This window comes from Carya illinoinensis, chromosome 3, assembly GCF_018687715.1.
Source record: "Carya illinoinensis cultivar Pawnee chromosome 3, C.illinoinensisPawnee_v1, whole genome shotgun sequence".
Classification (NCBI taxonomy): Eukaryota; Viridiplantae; Streptophyta; class Magnoliopsida; order Fagales; family Juglandaceae; genus Carya; species Carya illinoinensis.
Genome location: NC_056754.1, coordinates 3750673 through 3773743, shown reverse-complemented (window position 1 = coordinate 3773743; position 23071 = coordinate 3750673). Strand labels below are relative to the sequence as shown.

General features: G+C 37.1%; 1 protein-coding gene across 3 annotated transcripts; it reads right to left on the bottom strand.

The window, feature by feature from the left end:
- Window positions 1-208: 208 nt before the first annotated feature.
- On the bottom strand, window positions 209-21756 carry LOC122302582 (serine/threonine-protein kinase BLUS1-like). 3 transcript variants are annotated; one of them, XM_043113902.1, is made up of 21 exons: window positions 21510-21756; window positions 19576-19877; window positions 11247-11501; window positions 10447-10571; window positions 10275-10319; window positions 10105-10186; window positions 9920-9988; window positions 9672-9842; window positions 9518-9583; window positions 8255-8323; window positions 7996-8136; window positions 7797-7870; window positions 6548-6754; window positions 5306-5397; window positions 5116-5192; window positions 4200-4325; window positions 4067-4109; window positions 3922-3974; window positions 1815-1876; window positions 1676-1727; window positions 209-639 (listed from the first exon to the last, which is right to left on the bottom strand). In XM_043113902.1, exons 2-21 carry the CDS (start codon window positions 19741-19743, stop codon window positions 628-630), a joined length of 1989 nt encoding a protein of 662 aa, XP_042969836.1. In that variant the 5' UTR covers window positions 19744-19877; window positions 21510-21756; the 3' UTR covers window positions 209-627. The 3 variants fall into 3 exon arrangements, with proteins under 3 accessions (XP_042969836.1, XP_042969834.1, XP_042969835.1); XM_043113900.1 differs by having other exon boundaries at window positions 209-615; window positions 21510-21755; XM_043113901.1 differs by having other exon boundaries at window positions 583-696.
- Between the last annotated feature and the right edge of the window lie 1315 nt (window positions 21757-23071).

The window sequence follows — 23071 nt, the reverse complement described above, 5'->3', positions numbered from 1 at the left end:
TAGGGGTTCCCCCCCCCCCCCCCCCCCCCCCCCCCCAAAAAAAAAAGAAAAAAAAGGTTCTAGCTGACCGATAAACCTTGGCTCCCGTAATATTCATGAAGAATCCAGCAAACTCATCCATACAAAACTCTATTGTGGGATACATGGAGTTGATGCGTCAGGAAAGCCAACTCATCGAATTGGAGAGAGAGAGAGAGAGAGAGAGAGAGACCGTAATATAATTACATTATGCAGTAAGTAGATTACATGTTACACAGTTTGAATCGAGCAGCAAGATTTCAAAATTGCGTCTCTGGCTTAACACACCTTCACACGTATGATACACTAGAATACAATAAAAAATGCCCTATACCTCTCTCTCAGAAGTATCTTAGAGATCCTCACTTAGCCATTGAAGAAAACAATCAGGTGTTTTGGTAAATTTTGTGCGTCTCATCACTCACCTACGCATAAGTTTGTGCTTCTTTTTGGTCACAAGGTGGCGGTGATATGAAAAACATCATTCTGCTTCTTGCTGGTCGCAAGGTGGCAGTGATTTGAAAAACAACGCTGTGCTTCATCCACTTTTCAAAACTTTTCTTCTTTGTTGACCAATGCATTTAATTGTCTTTCTAACTGCACACCCCATTACAAGATGGACTGATCAGTGGAAAATTGAAGACAAAGTCAAATTCAGTCCACCATTCCCATATCATGCTGACAAATTGGGATAAGAGGCACATTACAAGACACAACACAATATCATTATCAACAATAAATTAGATAATTAAAGCATCACTTACAACCAACACATCAATAATTTAAGACATGCAGGGGCATACATGTAATCATGGCATTATTTGTAATTCAGAAGTAGGGAATTAAAGCATAAATAACTGCCACCAGGTAAGAACATTCGCCTCCTGTTGAACATTCCAACATGTCTCAACTATCAAAAACCGACTTAGGCAGGCAGCCATGCTGCTTTTTATGTCAAATGAAATACACTGTCTGTGTGCTTGTTGCATGCATTACCTTTGATAGAGTGGCATTTAGGGTGCAAGTGTAGGTTGGTTACTTTGTTATAATGGTTTGCACAGGAAGAAATGTCAGTAGTGGCTTCTAGGCACCATTATTTGATAAAACATCGATTCAACACATTGGTCTGAAACAGTTGAGTGAAAATCAAATGCAACATGGGCAAAATTGGGCAGGAATGAGTGAAACTACTATTTTTTATTGTTAAAATAAAATTTTGGTCCCTGAATTGCGTATCAAATTTCAATTTCATATTTGAACTAATGATTGTTTATGATTGATCGTGTTTTAAGAACATCTCAACATCACCCTTATTCTATCTTACGGTCAGATACAAACAACTGTGATATGACTAGTGTTTTTATACATGTCTGTTCTAGTCAGATGTATCACACTTAGCCACATGCAGATCTCACAAGATCAGAACAAAGAGACATGTCGGCAGCAAACACAAAAATGGGTACAAGTATGTCATAGGTCTCAATTTGTTCTGATATTTTGATGCCTGCATGTGGCCTAAGGTGTTACGACAATGATAAAAGATGTGGACAGGAAAAAAATCACAGCAATTATTGTCATTCGCAATTGATAACTTCATGATAAAATTGGAGTCTGACAGGCCAACAAAGCAAACTTAATCCAGCTTATGCATACATACCTGGGCATTTTTCATCTTATGTATCCGCAATTCCTCAACAAGGCTCTCAAGACTGACATTGAAGATGAGATTCAGTTAGAGTTAAGAGATTACATAGTGAAAATATGTAGTCAGAAGTCATTAGAGATTCATCTAGTACCTTTGTTGCAGATGATTCACTTGATATTGCAGCTCTTTCTCCCTAGAAGTGGCAGGGGACATCTGCACGGTGCTCAAATTTAAGATCAATTAACCAAACGGCATGCAACTGTTGTCTAAAATACTGGCTACATTTTAACAAGTAAAATACTGGACCATGTCTTCCCTCATAATAAGTTAAATGATGAAACCATTTTACAAGAGAAATTATATGTGCATAAGTGAATCATCCTATTAGTCCCACCTATTCTCAAATTCTAGGATAGACACCCCATTATTTAAAAAAAAAAATAGTAATCAAGAAGTTTTATTCATAAAAGCGGGCAAAGACCAAGTATATAGGATGTATACATGAGAAGTACCCAACTAGGGTTTACAACCGAAAGTAAAAAGTCATGGACATTTAGTACATGTTTGGGATTACAGTAAGAAATATACCTTATAGATTTAAGGCTTATAACTTATAGCTTAAGTAATAAGTTATATTATTAAAAAGTTATTTACTGTTTAGTAACCTTATGTTTAAAACACTTTCAAATACAAATTAAAAAAATGCTTTCTAAAGTAGAAATGACGATCATTTGAATTTTTTTTTTTTAAATTATGACCATATCTTTAAAAGTTTGAAAGTTGTATTTTTTTTTTTTTTTGATAAGTAATAATCTTTATTGAATATGAAGAAACTAGGCAATGCCCAAGTACACAGGAAGTATACAAAATGAGACACCTAGTTACATTCTAGTAGGCTATAAAGAAAGTAGAAACTCATGAACATTCCCACCCTTTAGAACAATAGCAGAAAACCATTGAAACATAGAGAATACAAAAAAGTTCCAAATTTCCCCCACTCCACGCTCCTTATAAAGAGGACTCTCCCCACTCCAAACATCTAACCAAAAGCGGATTCGTACTCCATCACCCACCTCAAACTTTAGATGTTTTTCAAAATCATTCCATCCCTTTCTTATGAATTTCCACAGGCATACTCCATATGACCCCCTACCCTCTAAAGAACACCATTCCCCCCATGCACTACCATACAACTATAAAGCAAGTATACATGAGAAGTACCCAACTAGGGTTTACAAATGAAAGTAAAAAGTCATGGACATTTAGTACATGTTTGGGATTGTAGTGAGAAATATAGATTCTAGCTTTAGAGCTTATAACTTATAGTTTAAGTAATAAGTTATATTATTAAAAAATTATTTACTGTTTGGTAACCTTATGTTTAAAACACTTTCAAACATGTTACATATGTTTTGAAACAAATTAAAAGAGTACTTTTTGACGTAAAAATGGTGGTCATTTGATTTTTTTAAAATTATGATCAAATCTTTAAAAGTTTGAAAGCTATAGTTATTTGAAAGTTGTATGAGCATTTTCGTCCATTGATAGAATTTTTAAAATTGGAACTACATTCCAGATTGTCTGAAAGAGCACGTTTGAGAAAAAGCATAAAAGTGATGATTTTCCTCAAACGTACTTTTTAGCTTATTTGAGATTAAAAAGTATTTTAATATGTAACACCCAAACAACCTAATATTTGAAAGCTATTTAAACACTTTTTAAGACTCCTACCGCAACTCCAAACAAGCCCTTAGCCCATTAAAAACAAGACACCCCATTAATTTAATCTCCCACTAAAAGAACCATCAGCATAAGGCCATGAGGATGTCAGCTGGCCACATCTAAACCAAATTCTCAATCTCATTTCTTTAAACATTTTTTAAGACTCCTACCACAACCCCAAACAAGCCCTTAGCCCATTAAAAACAAGACACCCCATTAATTTGATCTCCCGCCCATTAAAAACAAGACACCCCATTAATTTAATCTCCCACTAAAAGAACCATCAGTATAAGGCCATGAGGATGTCAGCTGGCCACATCTAAACCAAATTCTCAATCTCATTTCCACTAGATAGTTTCAGGTGATAACATACATTCTCGCTCTATATATGCCATAGGTGAATGTCTACTTCTATGACCTTATCTTTTACTTTTTGCTAAAAAAAACAACAAATTACTGCTTAAAGTACAATACTATTGTACATTTTATTGCATTTAGCAAGAGATCATTTTAACTGTTCCATCAAAAGAAAATACCTGCAGCAGGTCGCTTGTGACAGCAACTAGTAGCTCTGGTTCTGGTTGCTTGCCTGTATCAAGCAAAATGGGGGTTAAATCCAACAAAATCAGTGCTCGTAGGATAAAGCAGAAAAGATTTGAATGATCAAGGTGAGACACATACCAGAGGTTTGTTCCACATACTTGATCAATTTAATAAGTTCTTCCTGTCAAGATATAAGAAGAAAATAATGGACTATTTTCAGACATAATATCTCTACAATGTAGGGAAGTTATATATATAAATATAAACGTACCCTTTGCATGCTGTTCTGCTGCAGAATACATTGCAGAGACGGGAGAAATGAGGCAGATTTAAGGTTAGTCTTTGTTGGACTGGTTGAACCTCCAGAAACTGGGCAATTCATGCAGTTCGTAGGACCCTGCATGCAGAAAAAATAGCAATGGTTATAAAGCCATTGCCTAAAGGATAAAAATTCAAGCATCATGACAATTTAATCAAAATAGTCACAATTATATATCATAGGCGAAGTTCACAAGGAAAGTTTTGAGAAAATCCACAATGATTGATGTTAAAACCTCAAGGATGCTAAGCAAGAAAAAGATGGTCAATAAATTCAAACCAAAAGAAAAACCTTGCATCAGAAGCAGTGCTTCACATTGAGATGAGCGTGTCTGTTGCACACAAAATATAACACAACCTTAAAACTGAGACAACCGCCAAAAAAAAAGACACCATACGCTGATGCCTATCCGCAAGATGACCATACACTAAGTAGCAGTGCCACTGAAAACAATAATCATACAATGTAACGATCTCTGCTATGCAAACTATATATGCTAATTTCACTCATATTCCTTTCAGATCTCAGCATAGTGTCACATAAAGGCTAGTTCCAACCCAAAGCTCCCCAAGTGACAACTATGATCAATCTGTTTTCTGCATATAGTTAAAGATAATTTCAGAAGTGTGAAAAGATAAGCAACCCAAGTATAAGGGAATATAGATAAATTACATATGACCCAGATAACCAGTCTGAGAAGGTCAACGAGTTCCAAAAGCCATTCCCACAAACACTTATCAGGCCACAGATTAAAAACTTAAATACAATAGGCTGCTTTTGAGATATGATATCAGATTGATGGAATCCATATGCTGACCAGGGGATGAGTTGGGTTGATTAGTGATATAGCCTATGAATGCATTTATACCTTTGGGCTGAGGTCAGCTGAAGTGACTTTAAAGCGCCCTCTACGCTGTACAACCGATCCTTCTGACGTATCCTCGGCTGCATAAGCATATGCAGTAATACCATATGAGTAATGTAGCATTAAAATCTTGATAGCATCTTTGATTGCATATAGGGTTGAGTTAAAAGCAAGAAAATTGCAGTAGACATACCAGATGAAATCTTATTGGCATCTTTTTTCTGACGATACAATAACGAACCGCTGTAGTTATGCTCGGCTTGAAATTTTGAATGTAGATAATCCCTTTATAACAGTTTCAAGACAGGAGTCATTTACACTGAACGGAATCCAATGCTTTTAACTCGCATGCATAAGAATGGTTAAAAAGAAGTATAGGATCGACAACAAATAAATTTTTTTTAATAAACTACAAGATGACATAATGTTGCACATCCAAACAGCAAGCACACTTTTAATGAAAGGATAATGCTGACAATGTAAAATTCCTGTCACAACAGCGTCTCCAACCAGTTCAGTTCCAATCAAGTCAAGAGTTAATACTCACCATGGTTTCTTGGTTACCACCCAGTGGGTGTCCAAACAGACTTCAAGATGAGGCCTCAAGCGTTCTAGCAAAATAAGTGAAGGGTGTAGGTGTATTTGCAATCGCTACTATTCTTATAACCTTTTTTCAATGTGCTTAAAAAAGTCTTGACATAAACTGCAATAGTAGTTTATGATTATAATTTTTACACCACCCTAGAATTAGTTGGGACTCGGAACATTGTCCCGGACGCTCAGTGCCAATAGAGAAATATTATTATAGTTTTTATACAAAGTTGTGGTATTGTAGGACCAAGCAACCCCACCACATACTATTCATTGGGCTACCTTTAATGCAAATGATCACTTCATTATTTACAACTTATGCTCACCTACATTACAGTGCCACATGAATGTTGCAATTCAGTTTCTAAAAATACATATTTACTAAGGATATATCATGCGTTTGACATTTCACATCACACACAGAACTGAAAAAAAGCCATGTCCAAAGGAGGACATTTATATGTAACAACTGGACAAGGCAATACATACTGAGTGCATGTTACCACGAAATTCACAACTTATGTTTCACAACCTAGTATTTCAGTAAGACAAAGCTCCAAACAAGAACCATGTTTCTGAATTATTACTTTCAACTTAGAATGGAACCCTATAAATACTAGGAGTAATTGAAAACATATACAGCTCCACACAACCCATCTATCAAGCAAGAAAAATGAAAAGAAGAAAAGTTTGACAAAAAACGTAATTCATATAGCAACAATACAAAACCATGCACAGAAAGATTGTAGTACCACTGCAGGTATATATTATGACCAGCAACAGAAGAAGAAGAAGAAGAGCAACAACAATAATATCAAAGTTCAAATTTTTAAAAGTGGCTCACCTGTCCTCATCACCAACAAACTTTTTAGGAGATAGAGCATTCTCTGATAGTACTGAACTGCTCATAACTTTTTTATGCTCAGAAATTACATGCTGTGGTAAAATACAACTCTGTCCTGAACTATCACACTCATTTCTTCCATTTTCTTGATCCACAGCTCTTGGACTACTCACAATAACATCATCCTCACAAACATCAAAACAACCTCTGCATTAAAAGAAACAGTTGCTTCAATGAAGTATGAATTGCAGCACTGACAAAAATCAGACTGCTAAATTTATTGTCCTCTAATTTAGTGCAATGCCAAAAAAAAAAAAAAATAGAGGCAGATAATATCTGGAAATATTAAAAAAAAAATTATGCAATGAACTATTTATTAGCATAATAAAGCACTTCTCTATCACCAAGTGCAATTAAGATATTTTCAATATGCTTGTTCAGGAAAAAAATTATTTAGTTGGCCAAGAGATCAACTTCGAATAGTCAGGACTGTGACTTCTGAGGACACAAGTAGAAGACTGCCATGCATTGTTTTCCTGACCATGCTAGGGTGGCTTGGAAAAAATTTAGCCCCTTGAATGATTTTGATTCTCATTGTCATTCAAGTTTCAGTATGTTAGTATGGCAACTGCATAAAAACAATCTGCAGGGGGAATGGCTGTGTTTCTTACTGCTGCTTTGGGAACTGGCAGCCCCCAGCTGCCACCAAAGCAGTTTTAAAGTTAAATGTGGATGGTGCGACCTTTTCTAACATCTAAAAATCAGAGGGAGAATTTCCAGAGATGAGAAGCTTAGTGTGGTTATGGCTTTAAGTATGATCGAGTATGGGATGGATGAAGTTAAAGATATTGAAACTGTAGCAATTTTGAGGGGCTTGCAGTCCATTTATCATCATGGTATACCCTTATTCTTATTCAGAGAAATTCTTTATTAACTATTGAAGTCCTCAAATCTTCCACAAATCTTTCTTGTCAGGGACCCCAAATTGAAGACAATAAGGAGTGGCTCAATGTTTTTAACAGTTTTGAAGCTGTCCATGTATGCAGAGAAGCAACAGATGTCGCCCATAAGCTTGCCCAATGTGCGAAATGTGTAGAGGATATGGTGATATGGTGGCAAGATGTCCCTGAGGTAGTAAGACAAGAAGTACTGGTTGAATCCAGATTGTAGTGATTTCATTAATGGTAATATAATTCCATTTTCCAAAAAAAAAATACAACACAATAGGAGGGCCAAAAAGAAGTCATACTTAAGTGCTTGCAGAGGTTTCACAGGAAAGGAAGGGAGTGAACTCTTCAAATCATGAATATCATTTAATCCATCCTGAAAAAGGCATATGTCAAACATATGTAAGAATGAACTATAATTCAAATATTCAAGGGAATTTTTGAACTTAAATGCAATTAACTGAGAGAAAAAGGAGTGTATTTCAGCAATGGTCATAATACCTCATCATTCTGGTGAGCATTTGGATGGTTGACCCTTTCCTGGGACAGACTATCAGCTGGGAACCCAACACCATCATACCCATCTTTCAGCTTCTTACTAGTATCTGGATCTTCAGAATTTGGCATGCCATCATCCCGAATCTGTGAGCAATAAAGTGCTAAAATAAGGTAAAATATAGCCCCAGTATACCAAAGAAACCCTTTTCAAAGGAATCGCGAAATTACATGATTAAATAAAACAGTCATTGACACCACTTACAAGGGCAGCCTGAGTTTTTAAATCTTCAAGGTTGAAATTCCAGGCACTTATGCCTCGAATGTACTCTTGCTGCAAAGTAACAAGTATTTGCATTTATGAGTTCACTCAAATTTTTTCTACAAATAATCAAATATTAAAAAGCACAGAGTGTGTAGACCAAGAATACAAGATGTATACAAGAGGAACATCTTATTAGAAATAGGAAAAGATACAAGAAAATCATAAAAGCTCAGGATAAATAAGCTTCTATATTTGAAAAAAACCTTCTTCATGCTTGCGCACAAAGGCATAAGTGATTATGAATATAAACATCAATTCTCAAAACAATCAGTAAAGAATGAGGGAAAACAAGAAATGAGGTAGGTAGAAAAATTCTAGGATAAGTAAAATCATCCAGTAAGCCTTAAGCTTGACCTGGTGTTGTCAAAGGTGAAAAGTAACCTTAAGGCACAAGGCGCTCACCCAAGTGAAGGGGCCAATCCCTAAACATAGTTAAAATAAATTTTATGAACTTAAATAGCTAAAGTAAAAAAGTCTGATTTGATCCAGTTTTTCCTCCAACTGATATTTAATAATAACATAAAAAATATTTTATCAAATGAAATTAAGATAAGGTTGAGTATTTGTTTCCCTAGAAAAGTATAGATCTAAAGAAATGTATATTTTTCTTTTATAGGGAAGAAACGAAATTTTAAAAATAAATAAAATAAAAAACAAAACTTGATCAAGCTAAGCTAATTTATAATCTATGTGAGTTTTATAGAGTGGGAATGTATTCTATGACCTACAATAAAATAGAGTCTCAAACATCTTTGAAATATGCAAAAGTGCAGATTTTTGTGTCTTTTGCCACACGAGTTATCGTCAAGATCATGTCTTGTTTACTATCCTCTTTTGGAGGTCCTCCCACGACCTCATAAAGTGGGTAAGCACACAGAGAGAGAGAGAGAGAGAGAGAGAGAGAGAGAGAGAGAGAGAGAGAGAGAGAGAGAGAGAGAGAACACAACATGGAACATTCTACTATGACTTCGCCAGATTTTCTTTCCTTCGTAATAATTTGAACCCCTAGTCTGTTGAGGGCAGGATATGTCACTAGGTCCAACGACTACCGTCCAAAGAAGAAGCTCATTTTAGAAAGGATGAATTAAATGCCCATTCCACATCATAAAGCCTCAAATAATGGGAAAGGGAAGAAAGGAAGGAATATGTGAGAGTTGAATGAAAAGCTATTTGTTCTGGACAATGATTTTGAAGAATTGTCACCTGTGATAACTGCTCCTTATCCCCATATAGAGCTTTGTTCTGCACAAGAAGATCAGCCTCTTTTGCCTGAAACAGAAATTCCAATTCAAGCAATTATATCAAAGGTAATGCCGCGCCTGAGACACAGTTTACAAAAGAGAGTTGTGCAAGATACCTTCAGCAATCTAAAACGATCACCTAAAAGAGCAAGACCATCAAGAATACCACGAGCAAGATATTCATTTGCGCGTGCTTGTTTAAAGAAAGGGTGCTTTAATAGTTTTTCTGCAGTTGGACGTTTCTTTGGATCCTTCACTAAGCAAGTGGCTACCATCTCTTTGAAAGACTGGAAAAATTAAAACCCTTCAATAACAATATTCAAGAGCACTAGCTGTCAGAAAGATTCTAGTAAACAGTACATACCTTAGAAAATCTTTTGTCTCTTTCATAGTCCAAACCTGGAGGTGCATTTTGTAAAGTCATCAGCAAAACCTGCAATGATAAATAAAGAAGACCAAAAGATTAAATTGTGAACTTATCCAGCAAAAATACGCAAAATATATGCAGTATGCAAAAGCATTGTAAGTTGGAAGAACTCAGAAATATACTTTCATTGGCGGGTACTTGGAAAATGGGGCATGGCCATGAGCAAGCTCAAGTGCTGTTATTCCAAATGACCATATATCCGCTCTATTTACAAAGATTGGAAAAAAAAATAAGATTAGGCAACTGGGAGAAAAGGGGCAAAAAACATAGATAGGAGAAGCAAACCACTGACTTGAAGTCATAACCATGCAATTGCTGCATAACTTCAGGAGCCATCCTGACCAAGGAAAACAAAACAAAAACAGTTTCAACCCATGATATAAAAATTCAACCGACTCTGGTGGGATCTCAAAAAGTAGAAAATCATGGAAGGCCCAAGGGCAGCAAGATCAAAAGAAATATACCAGCATGGAGTCCCAACAAAAGTATTTCTGGAACGTTGCCTATCTCCAGTATCAAACATGCCAGCTGATACCCCAAAATCACCTAACTTGATTGCACCATTAGAATCAAGTAAGATATTCCCAGCCTGGAAACCAGAGTTAAGGATATTAATAAGAAAAACACAGAGAAATCTATGGGAAAATATAAAAGAGTTTTTTTATCAGAAAAAAATGATAAAAAAATGGAAGTAAATATGGTATATATATATATATATCCCAACTGTCATACAGACGATAAAACTGATATATAAATCTCAATTGTCATATGCTGCATACGGCAACACAGAGATTTAACACAATACCAAGAAGTATAGCTCATCTAGTCTGAAAAGGAAGTCTCCTGAGTATCATATGATGTCAAGAACTCTTCGATTTAGGAAACTATTTTCATATATTTGTTACAAGACATGGCATTAACAGTCAACTACTTGTAGTGGAAACAACAAGATATTAAGGTGCTGTGCTGCATAAATAAGGCACAAATATTATTGATTATCACGAGAAGAATGACAGAACCAGGTGCAGTGTTAACTTCACATCTCTTCTCAGAGAAAAGACAATTCTCCCAAGCATTATATGATGTCATGAACGCTAGTTTTTAGGAAACTACTCTTGAATCTTTTTTTCTTGTAAGACACGGCATTAATTGTTGACTACTACTTGTAGTGGAAACAATAAAGTAGTAAATGGTGCTGTGCCGCAGAAATAAGGCACAAACATTTCTTAGCATAAGAATGATACAAGCGGGTGCAGTACGTTACCTTCACATCTCTATGGATGTAACCATGGAAATGAAGATAAACAAGAGCTTTCAGAACCTCACGCAATAAAGTAGCTATAACAGGTTCCTCGAAACCTTCAGGAAAAGCAGATTTCATTATATGAAGGCAGGACCCACCAGCCATGTATGGCATCACAACCCAAAGGCTGTGGCCAGAAGTGAAAGAGCAATGTGCCCGTAGCACATTTGGATGATCAATCAAGGTCATCGTCTGTACCTCTCGCCGGATACCATCCTGCATAATTGAAAAATATAAGTAAAATGCATCTCAATGTGACAGTAACTTCCAAATAATTATATATCAGGTTAAGCAGTTGAAAATGTTAAGGTAAGCATCAGTATGGCATGCATGACTTAAAAAGCAGGGTAATCTATTGTTTTTGACATTAGTTGAATAATTTGGAGGAAAAGGAGTTGAGGGGTACAATTTCTAGTGATGAAAAGGAATTGAAGGCAAGGGTGTCAGCGGATATTAATAAATTTATTATTATGAAAGAAATTTCTTGGAGGCAAAAATCCAGGATTTTATGGCTTAAGGAAGAAGACAAATGTACGAAATTCTTTCATAGAATGGCTAATTCTCATTGCAGAAATAATGCCATAGAAGTCCTCCATGTTGACGATAATGTGATTTGTGATAAGGAGGAGATAGAAGAGCACATTGTGAATTTTTATGAGAAACTTTTTCGGGAAGACTTCTCTTGGAGGCCCAAGTTAGAGGGGCTGGTTTTTTACTCCATTGATAATCAAACTGCAATTTGGTTGGAGAGGCCTTTTGAGGAAGACAAAGTTCTAGATGTGGTTAGGGGCATGTCTAAGGATAAAGCACCGGGTCCCGATGGTTTTTCCATGGCATTTTTCCGAGCTTGTTGGGATACTGTGAAGGATGACAGGATGACGTTATGAAAGTTTTTGAAGAATTTTACTCCTTCAGCAAATTTGAAAAGAGTTTTAATACTACTTTTTTAGCTCTTATCCCTAAGAAGGCGGGTGCTGTTGAAATAAGGGATTTTCGACCAATCAGCTTGGTTAACGGGGTTTATAAGAACCTCTCTAAGGTGTTAGCCAACCGCCTCAGTATGGCTATGGATAATATTATTACAAAGCCTCAAAATGCGTTTGTGAAGGGAGGACAAATTCTTGAACTCGAAACTTATTGCTCATGAGTGTTTGGAAAGCAGAATAAGGACGGGTCAATCTGGAATCTCAGTTAAATTAGACATGGAAAAGGCTTTTGACCATGTCAATTAGGATTTTCTTCTTTATTTGCTTAAGAGATTTGGTTTTGGGGAGAAATGGTACTCTTGGATAAGATATTGTATTTCGACGACCAAGTTTTCTATTTTGGTGAATGGCTGTCCGGCTGGTTTTTTCAGTAGTTTTTTGATGAATAAATAAATTTTATTGATCAAAGAATGACAACGCCTGAAATACAACTTCGATGTCCCACCTAAGTGGGCACATTAGAGGCAAGAAAATCTCGAAAGGCCATGCAATTAAAATCTACAGCTAAGGCCCATCTACAAAGAGTTCTAAAAAATAACAGTTTAAGCTCCTCTAACAATCTTTCCTGGTCTTCGAAATTCCTCTCAATGCGCTCCCGCCACAAACACCACAAGATACAAATAGGGATCATGCTCCACATAGTTTTAATCGGTTGCCTGCCTCTTATGGTTGGCCAACTGGCCAAAGCTGCCTCAACTATTTTGGGCATCACCCAAACCATTGCTGAACGAACGAACACCTCATTCCATAAAGTCCTTGCCACATCACAATGTAGTAGAAGATGATCTACCAACTCCCCCCCTCCTTTGCACATACAACACCAATCTGCGATAATGATCCTTCTTTTCCTTAGATTATCAATGGTAAGAATCTTACCCAAGGCTGCTGTCCAGGCAAAGAATGAAGCTTTTGGAGGTGCCTTGTGACACCAGATCTTTCTCCATGGAAAATGAGAATTGGGCTCTGGGGTGAGAGCCTTATAGAAAGAATTTACAGAGAAAATACATTTTCTTGTTGGCGTCCACCACATGACATCTTCTTGCTGGCTGTTTAATCTTATGGAGTATATAAAGCTGCAGAAATCTGCAATGTTACTTATCTCTCAATCCTGTACTGCCCTACCAAAGTTTATATTCCAAGTAATCCGTCCCCCCGAGACCTCCATAGCATCCGCCACTGATATATCCTTTGCACTTGCCAATTGGAAGAGAGAGGGATACAAATCTTTTAGGGCCCTCCTTTCACACCACACGTCACTCCAGAATTTAATCCTGGATCCTGTACCCACCTGGAGCTTAACAAAGCGATTAAAGACTTCCCATCATCTTTTAATGTGTTTCCACAACCCAACTCCATGAGCCCCTCTAGCTTCTCTAGAGCACCAGTCTCCCCATAAGCCGCCATATTTCTTTTCAATAACTAATTTCCATAGCGAGTCTGGTTCCCTGGAAAATCTCCATAATCATTTGCCTAACAGTGCCCAATTAAAGACCCTTAGGTTTCTAACTCCCAGCCCTCCCCCCAGGATCAAGCGGCACACCTGTTTCCACTTAACCAAGTGAAACTTGAACTCCTCCCCCAATCCCCCCCACAGAAAATCACGTTGGAGCTTCTCAATGCGGTTTGCCACACTTGCTGGTATAGGAAATAGAGATAAGAAGTAGGTGGGTAGATTAGATAGAGTACTTTTTATCAAAGTAATCCTACCTCCTTTAGACAAATACATTCTTTTCCACCCCGCCAAACGCTGCTCTATTTTCTAACACTGTATCCCATATCGCATAAGCCCTCGAAGTGTTCCCCAGTGGAAGTCCCAAATATGTCATAGGGAAAGAAGCTATCTTGCAACCCAAAGTTCGTGCCAAGAGACGAGTATTAGGGACTATCCCAATTGGCACCAGTTCTGATTTGTCCAAATTTACCTTCAAACCAGAGACTGCCTCAAAGCAAAAAAGTAGGACCTTTAGCGCTTGCATCTGCCTTTGGTTAGCTTCGCACATAATCAAGGTATCATATGCAAATAATAAATGGGAAATATTAATAATACCCCTATTCGGGGTTCTGATCGGGAAACCTGTTATAACACTGTTCGCAACCAATGCCATTATCATCCTGCTTAGCGCCTCCATGACTATGACGAATAACAAGGGAGATAACGGATCCCCTTGTCTCAATCCACATGAGCTCTGGAAGAAACCTACTGACACTCCATTCAACAAAACAGAGAATTTTGCCGAAGAAATACACCAACGGATCCAAGCCCTCCACCACTCCCCAAAACCACACCTCCTTAGTAAATGAAGGAGGAAATCCCAATTGACATGATCATATGCCTTTTCCATATCGAGTTTACACATGACCCCTGTTTTCCGGTCTTTCAGTCTACTATCAAGGCATTCATTAGCAATTAACACCGCATCCAAGATTTGTCTTCCTTTAACAAAAGCATTTTGGGGTTGCGTGACAATCTCCCCCATCACCTCACTCAATCTGTTAGCAAGTACCTTAGCAATTATCTTATACACCCCACTCACAAGACTAATAGGCCTGAAATCCTTAATCTCCGTCTCCCCCACCTTCTTAGGTATCAGTGCAAGGAACGTGATATTAAGGCTTTTTTCAAATCTTCCAACCCTGAAAAACTCCTTAAAGACCTTCATTAAGTCTTCCTTAATAATTTCCCAGCACTCTTAAAAGAAACCCATAGAGAAACCATCCGGTCCTGGTACCTTGTCTTTAGCCATTTTCCTCACAACTTCACAGACCTCTCTCTCTTCAAAGTCCCTTTCTAGTCTTGATGTCTCACAAAACCCAATGGTGTTAAAAACCAGCCCATTCGAGGCCGCCATCCCACCTGCTCCTTTAGTAGGTTCTCATAGAATTCCACAACATGATTGTGGAATTCTTATGGAAGACTTTAGACTTTAGAATTCCACACAGGAACTCTTCCACAACGTTCCTCGGAAGAGTTTTGGTGTTTCTTATGGAAGACTTTTTTTCTGTGGGCCATTGCTTTAGATTTTAATGGCCTAAGCTGCCATGATTTTCTTGCTTCTGTTTCTAGTTCTTAAATAGGTGTATGTTCATGTATACCTCCAGTGTACCTGGGCTATGCCCATCTTTATCTTAATGAAGCTTTTATTACTTATCAAAAAAAAGAATTCCACAACATGATTGTGGATTACCTGTTCATCTCTACACTCCACTCCATCCACTTTCAACATCTCAATATTATTATTTCTCCTGTGTGAATTTGCAATTCTGTGGAAGAAACCCGTGCTCCGATCCCCTTCTCTCAACCATAATGCCCTTGATTTTTGACGCCAAGACACCTCTTCTAATAGGATCAACCTTTCAACTTCTGCAACCAGCTCAACTTTCCTCTCTTGTTCCGCCTAAGTGAGGTGTTGTACCTCTTGAAGTCTCTCAATCTCCTGAATTTCCAGCAACTTTGCTTTTTTGTTTCCCCTACATTGCCAAATGATTCCAAGTTCCATACTTGTACATCTTTTTTGAGAGCTTTCAGTTTTGCTGCAAAAATGAAACTAGGAGTACCTTGGAACTGGTAGGAAGACCACCATTGTTTAACCCTATCCACAAATCCTTCCGCTTTCAACCACATATTCTCAAATTTAAAAGGCCGCCGACCCTTCGGAATGCCTCCACAATCAAGCATAATCGGCCAATGATCCGAACCAATACGGGACAACCGCTTCTGCCAGACCTCAGGATAACGGTTTTCCCATTCTGGTGAAATTAGAAACCGGTCTAGTCGGGACCATGACTGATTATTAGACCAAGTAGAGGTACCACCAGCTAAAGGCAAGTCCACCAAGTTCAGGTCAAAGATACACTCCGAGAAAGCCTCCATTGCTGGTCGTACTCTTCTACTTCCCAATGCTTCACTTGGGAATCTCACAATATTGAAATCTCCTCGTATACACTAGGGGAGATCCAACCAGTTGTGAATCCCAGCAAGTTCATCCCATAACAAGCTTCTTTCTGTGTTTGAATTGGCGCCATAAACACCTGCAAAAGCCCAAAGGTAGTTATCGGCTACACTCTTAAACGAGCATGCCACCGTATAATTTCCAATAAACTCATCGACCCTTTCTACAACACGTCTATCCCACAACACCACAATTCCTCCTAACACCCCATTTGAGGCCAAATAAGCCCAATCCACATGGACCCCGCTCCATAAACTTCACACAATTCCCCTATCAATACACTGCAATTTAGTTTCTTGCAAACATACAATATCCACTTTCCATTCCCTTATCATATTTCTAATCCGCATGCACTTATCCACATCATTAAGCCCACGGACATTCCAAGTCACAATTTTTGGTTTCATAGAGGAACGGTCTGCCCCTTCCCTTTTATCCTCCCCCTGCTAGCGCTGCCCTTCATCTTCATAGACCAAGTCAGTCTTTTGAGCTCCCAGTGCTTCTTAGACTCATCCCTATTTTTTTGTTTATGCCCCGCCTCAATTGGTGTAAACAAGGCCATGAACTGCTCTTCATACCCATCGCATTCAAGCCCCACTATTTTCTGTATCTCTTTTACCTTGTGAAAAACCCACTCCGACACATTCGGTTGAGGTGGCAAGCAAAAATTCAAAGGAGTGGGTTCCTCCAATCTACTTAACTGATTTTCTTGAAAAAATCCATCCAAAGTTATATCCTCCAAGCCCATCTGTCCACCATCAGTAGGAGTGGATAGGAGTGGAGAATGATTCCCCTGTGCTTATTCTGGTGTTTATGGCTTGAGAGAAATGGGAGGTGTTTTGAAGATCGTGAATGCACAAGGATGGAATTTAGGGACTTTTTCTTCAACACTTTAAACTTTTGGGTGAATAATCTTTTGAGGGATATCAACATTTGAAATGCTTTTCCTTAGTACTGTTTCTGCTTTAAATTGTACTTAGGTTTATTTTCTTGTATAATACCTGTGTACTTGGGCTAGGCCTATTTACTATGAATAAAATCTCTTTTATCTATCAAAAAAAAAAAAAAAAAGTTACATTAAAAGAAGTTCCATTAATAATGTTTCTACCTAGAATAGATTTATCAGATAGGCCTTTCAAACATGAGCAATTGAAGTACAGAGTTCTCTCAACCTAACATCTATGTACAAGCCATAACTCAGTAGTTCTCGTGGCTTAAGGCAAGGAGATCCGTTGTCTCCTTTTCTATTTGTCCTAGTCATTGATGCATTGAGTCGTATGATTGAATTGGCAATTGATGGAGGTTTCGTGTCGGGCTTTAAGATGGGAGATGTTGCTAGGGGCTGCATCACCGTTTCTCATCTTCTCTTCGCAGATGACACTTTACTTTTCAGTGATGCTAACCCGGATCATCTTCAAGCCTTAAGAGCTTTATTGTTATGTTTTGAAGCTGTTTCTGGACTTAGAATAAATCTAAATAAGTCTGAAATCGTTCCTATGGGTTCAGTCAACAATATATATGATTTGGCTAACATTATGGGCTGCAAAGTTTCTTCTCTACCTATGAAATACCTTGGATTACCTTTGGGGGCTCCTCATAATTCTGTGTCTATTTGGGATGGGGTGATTGAGAAGATTGAAAGGAGATTAGCTGGCTGGAAAAAGATCTATTTATCCAAAGGGGGTAGAGTTACATTAATTAAAAGCACATTGTCTAATTTACCTACTTATTTCCTCTCTCTTTCTCCTATTCCAGTGAGGGTGGTAAAACTCATTGAGAGGATTTTTCGAAATTTCTTATGAGATGGTATTGGGGAGGAAAGAAAACTTCACTTGGTGAATTGGAAAAAGGTTTGTACTCTGGTGACTTGTGGAGGTTTGGGTGTGCGGAATTTGAAACTTTTTAATAAAGCTCTTCTTGGGAAGTGGCTTTGGAGATATAACAATGAGAATACTGCTTTGTGGAAACAGATTGTTGATGCTAAATATGGAAGGATTTGGGGGAACTGGTGTACTAATGAAATAAAAGGGGTGTTTGGGGTAGGTCTATGGAAGTCCATTCGAATGGGATGGGGGGACTTTGTCAAAAACACTAATCTCAAAGTGGGAACGGGATCTAACATCTCTTTTTGGCATGATGTTTGGTGCGGTGATTTAGCTTTTAAATTAGCATTTCCTCACCTTTTCAGGATTGCTACATGTAAAGGGGCTGCTATGACGGATTCTTACTTGTTTTCTAATAACATGTTAAACTGGAATGTGGAATTCTCTAGAGACTTACAAGACTGGGAAGTGAGTGAAGCTGCTGATTTCTATGCTATCCTTTATGATTCTAAGATTGATCAAACCAGGGATGATATGTTGTAGTGGACTCATGATTCTAAAAGCAGATTTTCTGTGAAATCCTATTACAAGGTCTTAACTAGTCTTGGTAACATAACATTTCCCTGGAAATGTATTTGGAAAGCTAAAGTGCCCAATAAAGTTGCATTTTTTGGCTGGTTGGTGTCGCTTGAGAAAGTTTTAACTACAGATAATTTGAGGAAAAGGGGCTTTTATGTGATGGACTGGTGCACCATGTGTAAAAATGATAGTGAATCTGTCAAACATTTGTTTCTTCATTGTGAAATGGCAACGGCTTTGTGGAATGAGTTATTTGTCAAGGTAGGTATCGATTGGGTAATGCCTTTTCGTGTGGTGGATTTTTTGGCTTGCTGGGGCAAGGTGCAGCTGGAAATGGACGAAGTACAGAGGAGTGGAGAATGATTCCCCTGTGCTTATTCTGGTGTTTATGGCTTGAGAGAAATGGAAGGTGTTTTGAAGATCGTGAACGCACAAGGATGGAATTTAGGGACTTTTTCTTCAACACTTTAAACTTTTGGGTGAATAATCTTTTGAGGGATATCAACATTTGTAATGCTTTTCCTTAGTATTGTTTCTGCTTTAGATTGTACTTAGGTTTATTCTCTTTTATACTACCTGTGTACTTGGGCTAGGCCTATTTACTATGAATAAAATCTCTTTTATCTATCAAAAAAAAAAAAAGTTACATTAAAAGAAGTTCCATTAATAATGTTTCTACCTAGAATAGATTTATCAGATAGGCCTTTCAAACATGAGCAATTGATTCAACAATTTTTCAGTCGATTCTCTAAGAAAATGCTCCAAAATGTAAGTGCTCTACTAGATATTTGCTACATCCCATCACATTGCAAGCATAACAAGTGCAAACCAAAATACAAATGTGTGCCAAATATCAGATATCAACTAAATATAAAGACAAAATTTATATGATAACGTACATAAATTTTTTTTTGATAAATAAATATGACAACGTACATAAATAAGCACATACCATGTCATTATTGCACTTTTCCAGATCAAGAACCTTAATTGCAACTATCTGATTGCGTGGAATACAGAGAGCCCTGTATACAGTGGCACTGACTCCTTCACCAACTTCTTCATATAACTTATAATCCTTTGCATTGACAGGAAATCTTTTCTCTGATACATACTCCATGGTTTCTTATTACATAGAACCATTAACACCCTCTTTGATCCTAAATGTTCCAGAGAACATGAATAAAATGTACGCCAAGGAGGTACGTGTCGTCAACTTGATGTGGGGTTTCTTCCAATTTGGCAGCATTTTCCCTTTATTCAACACAAAATAGTAAGTGTATCCAGTGATTTCATCAACAATTTTGTATACAAGATCTCCTAAAGTCAGAATGGCCAATATTTACAAGAACTCTCAAGAAGCAATGACTGATAACAGTGCATACAGGATTTGATGATTCAAATATGTCAAAGTCAACACACTGCAGTCTATTTAATGATTTGTCAACCCCATCCCTAATGTCCCCAGCAGAGCCACATGATAAAACTATCCAATACTATAAACAATGCTCCCAACACTAACTCAAACGTTAGTGTATAATTTGCAAGAAGAATATGACAAATTAATATTTCTAACTCCTACAAAATTATAAAGGCAGTCACTAGAGTGGTACAGAAGTACTAATGGAAAAAAATGGTATGGAAGCTGAAGCAGAAACAATTGACCATTAAACGGTTTAAAATAATGATTTTGGCATAATTTTGAAATATAATAAACATAATAGATGCATTCAACACCAGAATGGACAAACATATACAGAAGGATGACATTGCCTACGGCCCTACACTAGTTTGTGACTCCAATAGGAAACAGTGTAAAGAACTGATTGAACTCCACAATCTTGTGGTTTCAGGGAAAAAAAATGTGCATGAACAGGGAGTGATTTCAATAATTATGCAAAAATTTCTCCCTTTTGTGTGTGTTTTTGAGATTCTGTCCCTCGTTCCCAGTTTTCCAAATATTGAATTCTCATGAGAAAATCTTAATTCATCAACCAATAAAATGAGTTGGGAACTTTCTCTAATTAAAAAATACTTCTTCAATGAAGGGACTTGATCAAAGTATTTCGCCATTGCGCTCTCCATGCATTAAAGGGATGCTGACATAAAAAATGAATTATAGAATTGCAACCAAAACGGTTTCAAGGCAATCAATCAAACTCTGAAATGAAATTGACCCCAAAACACTATTTTCGTGCACATGGGAAAAACATATTTTACCCAGAGAATTTCCATTAAACTTTCATTATAAACTAAATTTCTAAATTCCAGATTGCACTGGCACAACGGTAACCAAACGGTACTGCCCAAAGAGCCACATCACCAGCAACATCAACAGACACCGGCTTACTCTTAGGCAATTAATCTGACTTTAAATCATAAAATCTCCCTCTAAGAACAAATGCCAAACACTCCCTGATTTCTATCCAGAGGCAGATAAGAAAAACCAGTATCTAAAGCAGCCGTTGTTAGCATAACCCCGAATTTGACTTCCAACAATGCTTACAGCAATGATCAACAAAAAATAGCACTTTACATTTCGATTTCCTAAAGCAAAATAATCACAAGTAAATAGATAGCAAAGACCAAAAAATTCAACTCCAAGCCCATCCCAAATGCCCAACTTAAAGTTGCAATCACTCAATTTCCAATTTCACCTAATTCAATAGAAGCATTTCATTTCGAAACATTGAATTGATTCCAAAAGTAGAACATAACTTTCATGCTCAACGAATCAACAAAGCAATGAATTGTGATTGAAATATTTCCTTATTATTATTATTATTACTACTACTTTTTGAAAAATTAAATCGACAGAATAAAAAGTAAGTAAATAACTAAACAAATAAAAGCAGTAGAATTAATCGGGCCGGATTACAGACGGACCTAGGGTTTCAGTAGGAAGTACATCGAATCAGAACTGAATCGGACGGGTCTAGGAGAATAGCAACCCGAGCTCTGACAAGACAACGTCGATTCAGCTGTAGTTCGACCTGAACTCTTGATGGTCATGAAGACGGGACGACGATGAAGGTTTTCAGTTTTCAGGGTGTCTCTCTCTGTCTCTCTCTCTCTGTCCAATGTGTCTCTGCGTCTATCTGTATCCAACTGTACGAGTCTTAGGTCCAGCGATCGAATCTCTCCCAGTTTTCTTATATGGAAAATTAATAGATAAATAAAATATATTAAAAATTTTACAAAATTGAGACTAGAAGCCTACAACCGTTACAAAAGTAGTACAGAATCTGCTGAGACAAAGCAGGTTGCCTCATTAACGCAATTGTCGCCTCTATAAGATAATTCTCGAACTAATTGTTTTTTTCTTTGTACTTATACATTTGGTACTATAAAGTTGAGTCAAAATGCAAATAAAATCTTTAATAACCCAACAAAATTTTTTAATTAATTTAGTAAATAATGGCGCCCGTGAAGAATTTGATCTCCCGTTTCTAAGCAACAATCATGATCAAGTCAATGGATGCCAACAAAAAAAAAACTATCATGACTATATTATATTATTAATATCCAAATGCATGGTTATGACTAAAGTCCACGAGAACTCTGTAAGCCCTAAAACAGCGGATTCATTCATTCTTTGAATAAAAATAATTACTCAAAGTTGAAATTAAGCTTATAAAAGAAAGTTTGAAAAAAAAAATAGGCATGTTTCGAATCGACAATATAATTCTGTCAGTGACTGACTTTTTAAGTATATATAGACCGAGTAAATTATTTTGAGTGGTACTATATAATTATGGAAAATACTTTAGCTATAAATAAATTATATAAGAGTAAACTCATAAGTTGATGTGGTTTAATATAATATGTCAGCTTATAAAGTTATTTTTATTATAAAGTAGATTTAATAGATTTTATGAAACCACGTCAGTTTGTGAATTTATTTTATGTAATCCCTTTATATTTATAACAATTATCTATAATTATTGGCTAGCTAGGTACCAAGGTTACGAGAATAGCTAGGCAGTACAAGTACTAGCTGGCATTACTAAGGCCAGGCACGTACATGCCAACACTTGAAGCCAAGCAATTTAGGGAAAACCCTCCTGGCCTGATCATGATCTTGTCGAGGTCCCAATCGAAGCTCATACTTGCTGATCAGTTGCTTGAGAGAGATCGAGAGAGAGACACACACACACATGACAAGAATCATGAAATGCGATACGAAGCAAAACCTGGCCTCGATCCCTCTTGTTTTAAACGGTGATGATCTGCATCCAGCTCCCAGCATTATATTAAATTATGGCACCATGCCATATAGAATTTAGTATCAAGTTGATCATATATGTGTGTGTGTGTGTGTGTTATACGTAGCTAATTCAGGTTATATATTTATGTGAGCATGATTATATAATTTCGATATGGATTACTTAGAGCTATATAGAACATGCATATATATTTAACCTTCTGTTTGAAGAAGATCCATCTTT

Bases quoted from the DNA above. Each gene is read 5' to 3' on its own strand.
- LOC122302582 (XM_043113900.1), bottom strand. From the start codon at position 19,743: ATGGAGTATGTATCAGAGAAAAGATTTCCTGTCAATGCAAAGGATTAT. The intron at 9,989-10,104 runs GTATATTTCTGA...TTATCATTGCAG, and splicing joins CCAAGTACCCGCCAATGAAA to GTTTTGCTGATGACTTTACA. The intron at 6,755-7,796 runs GTATGACTTCTT...CTTTTAATGCAG, and splicing joins AAACCTCTGCAAGCACTTAA to AGGTTGTTTTGATGTTTGTG.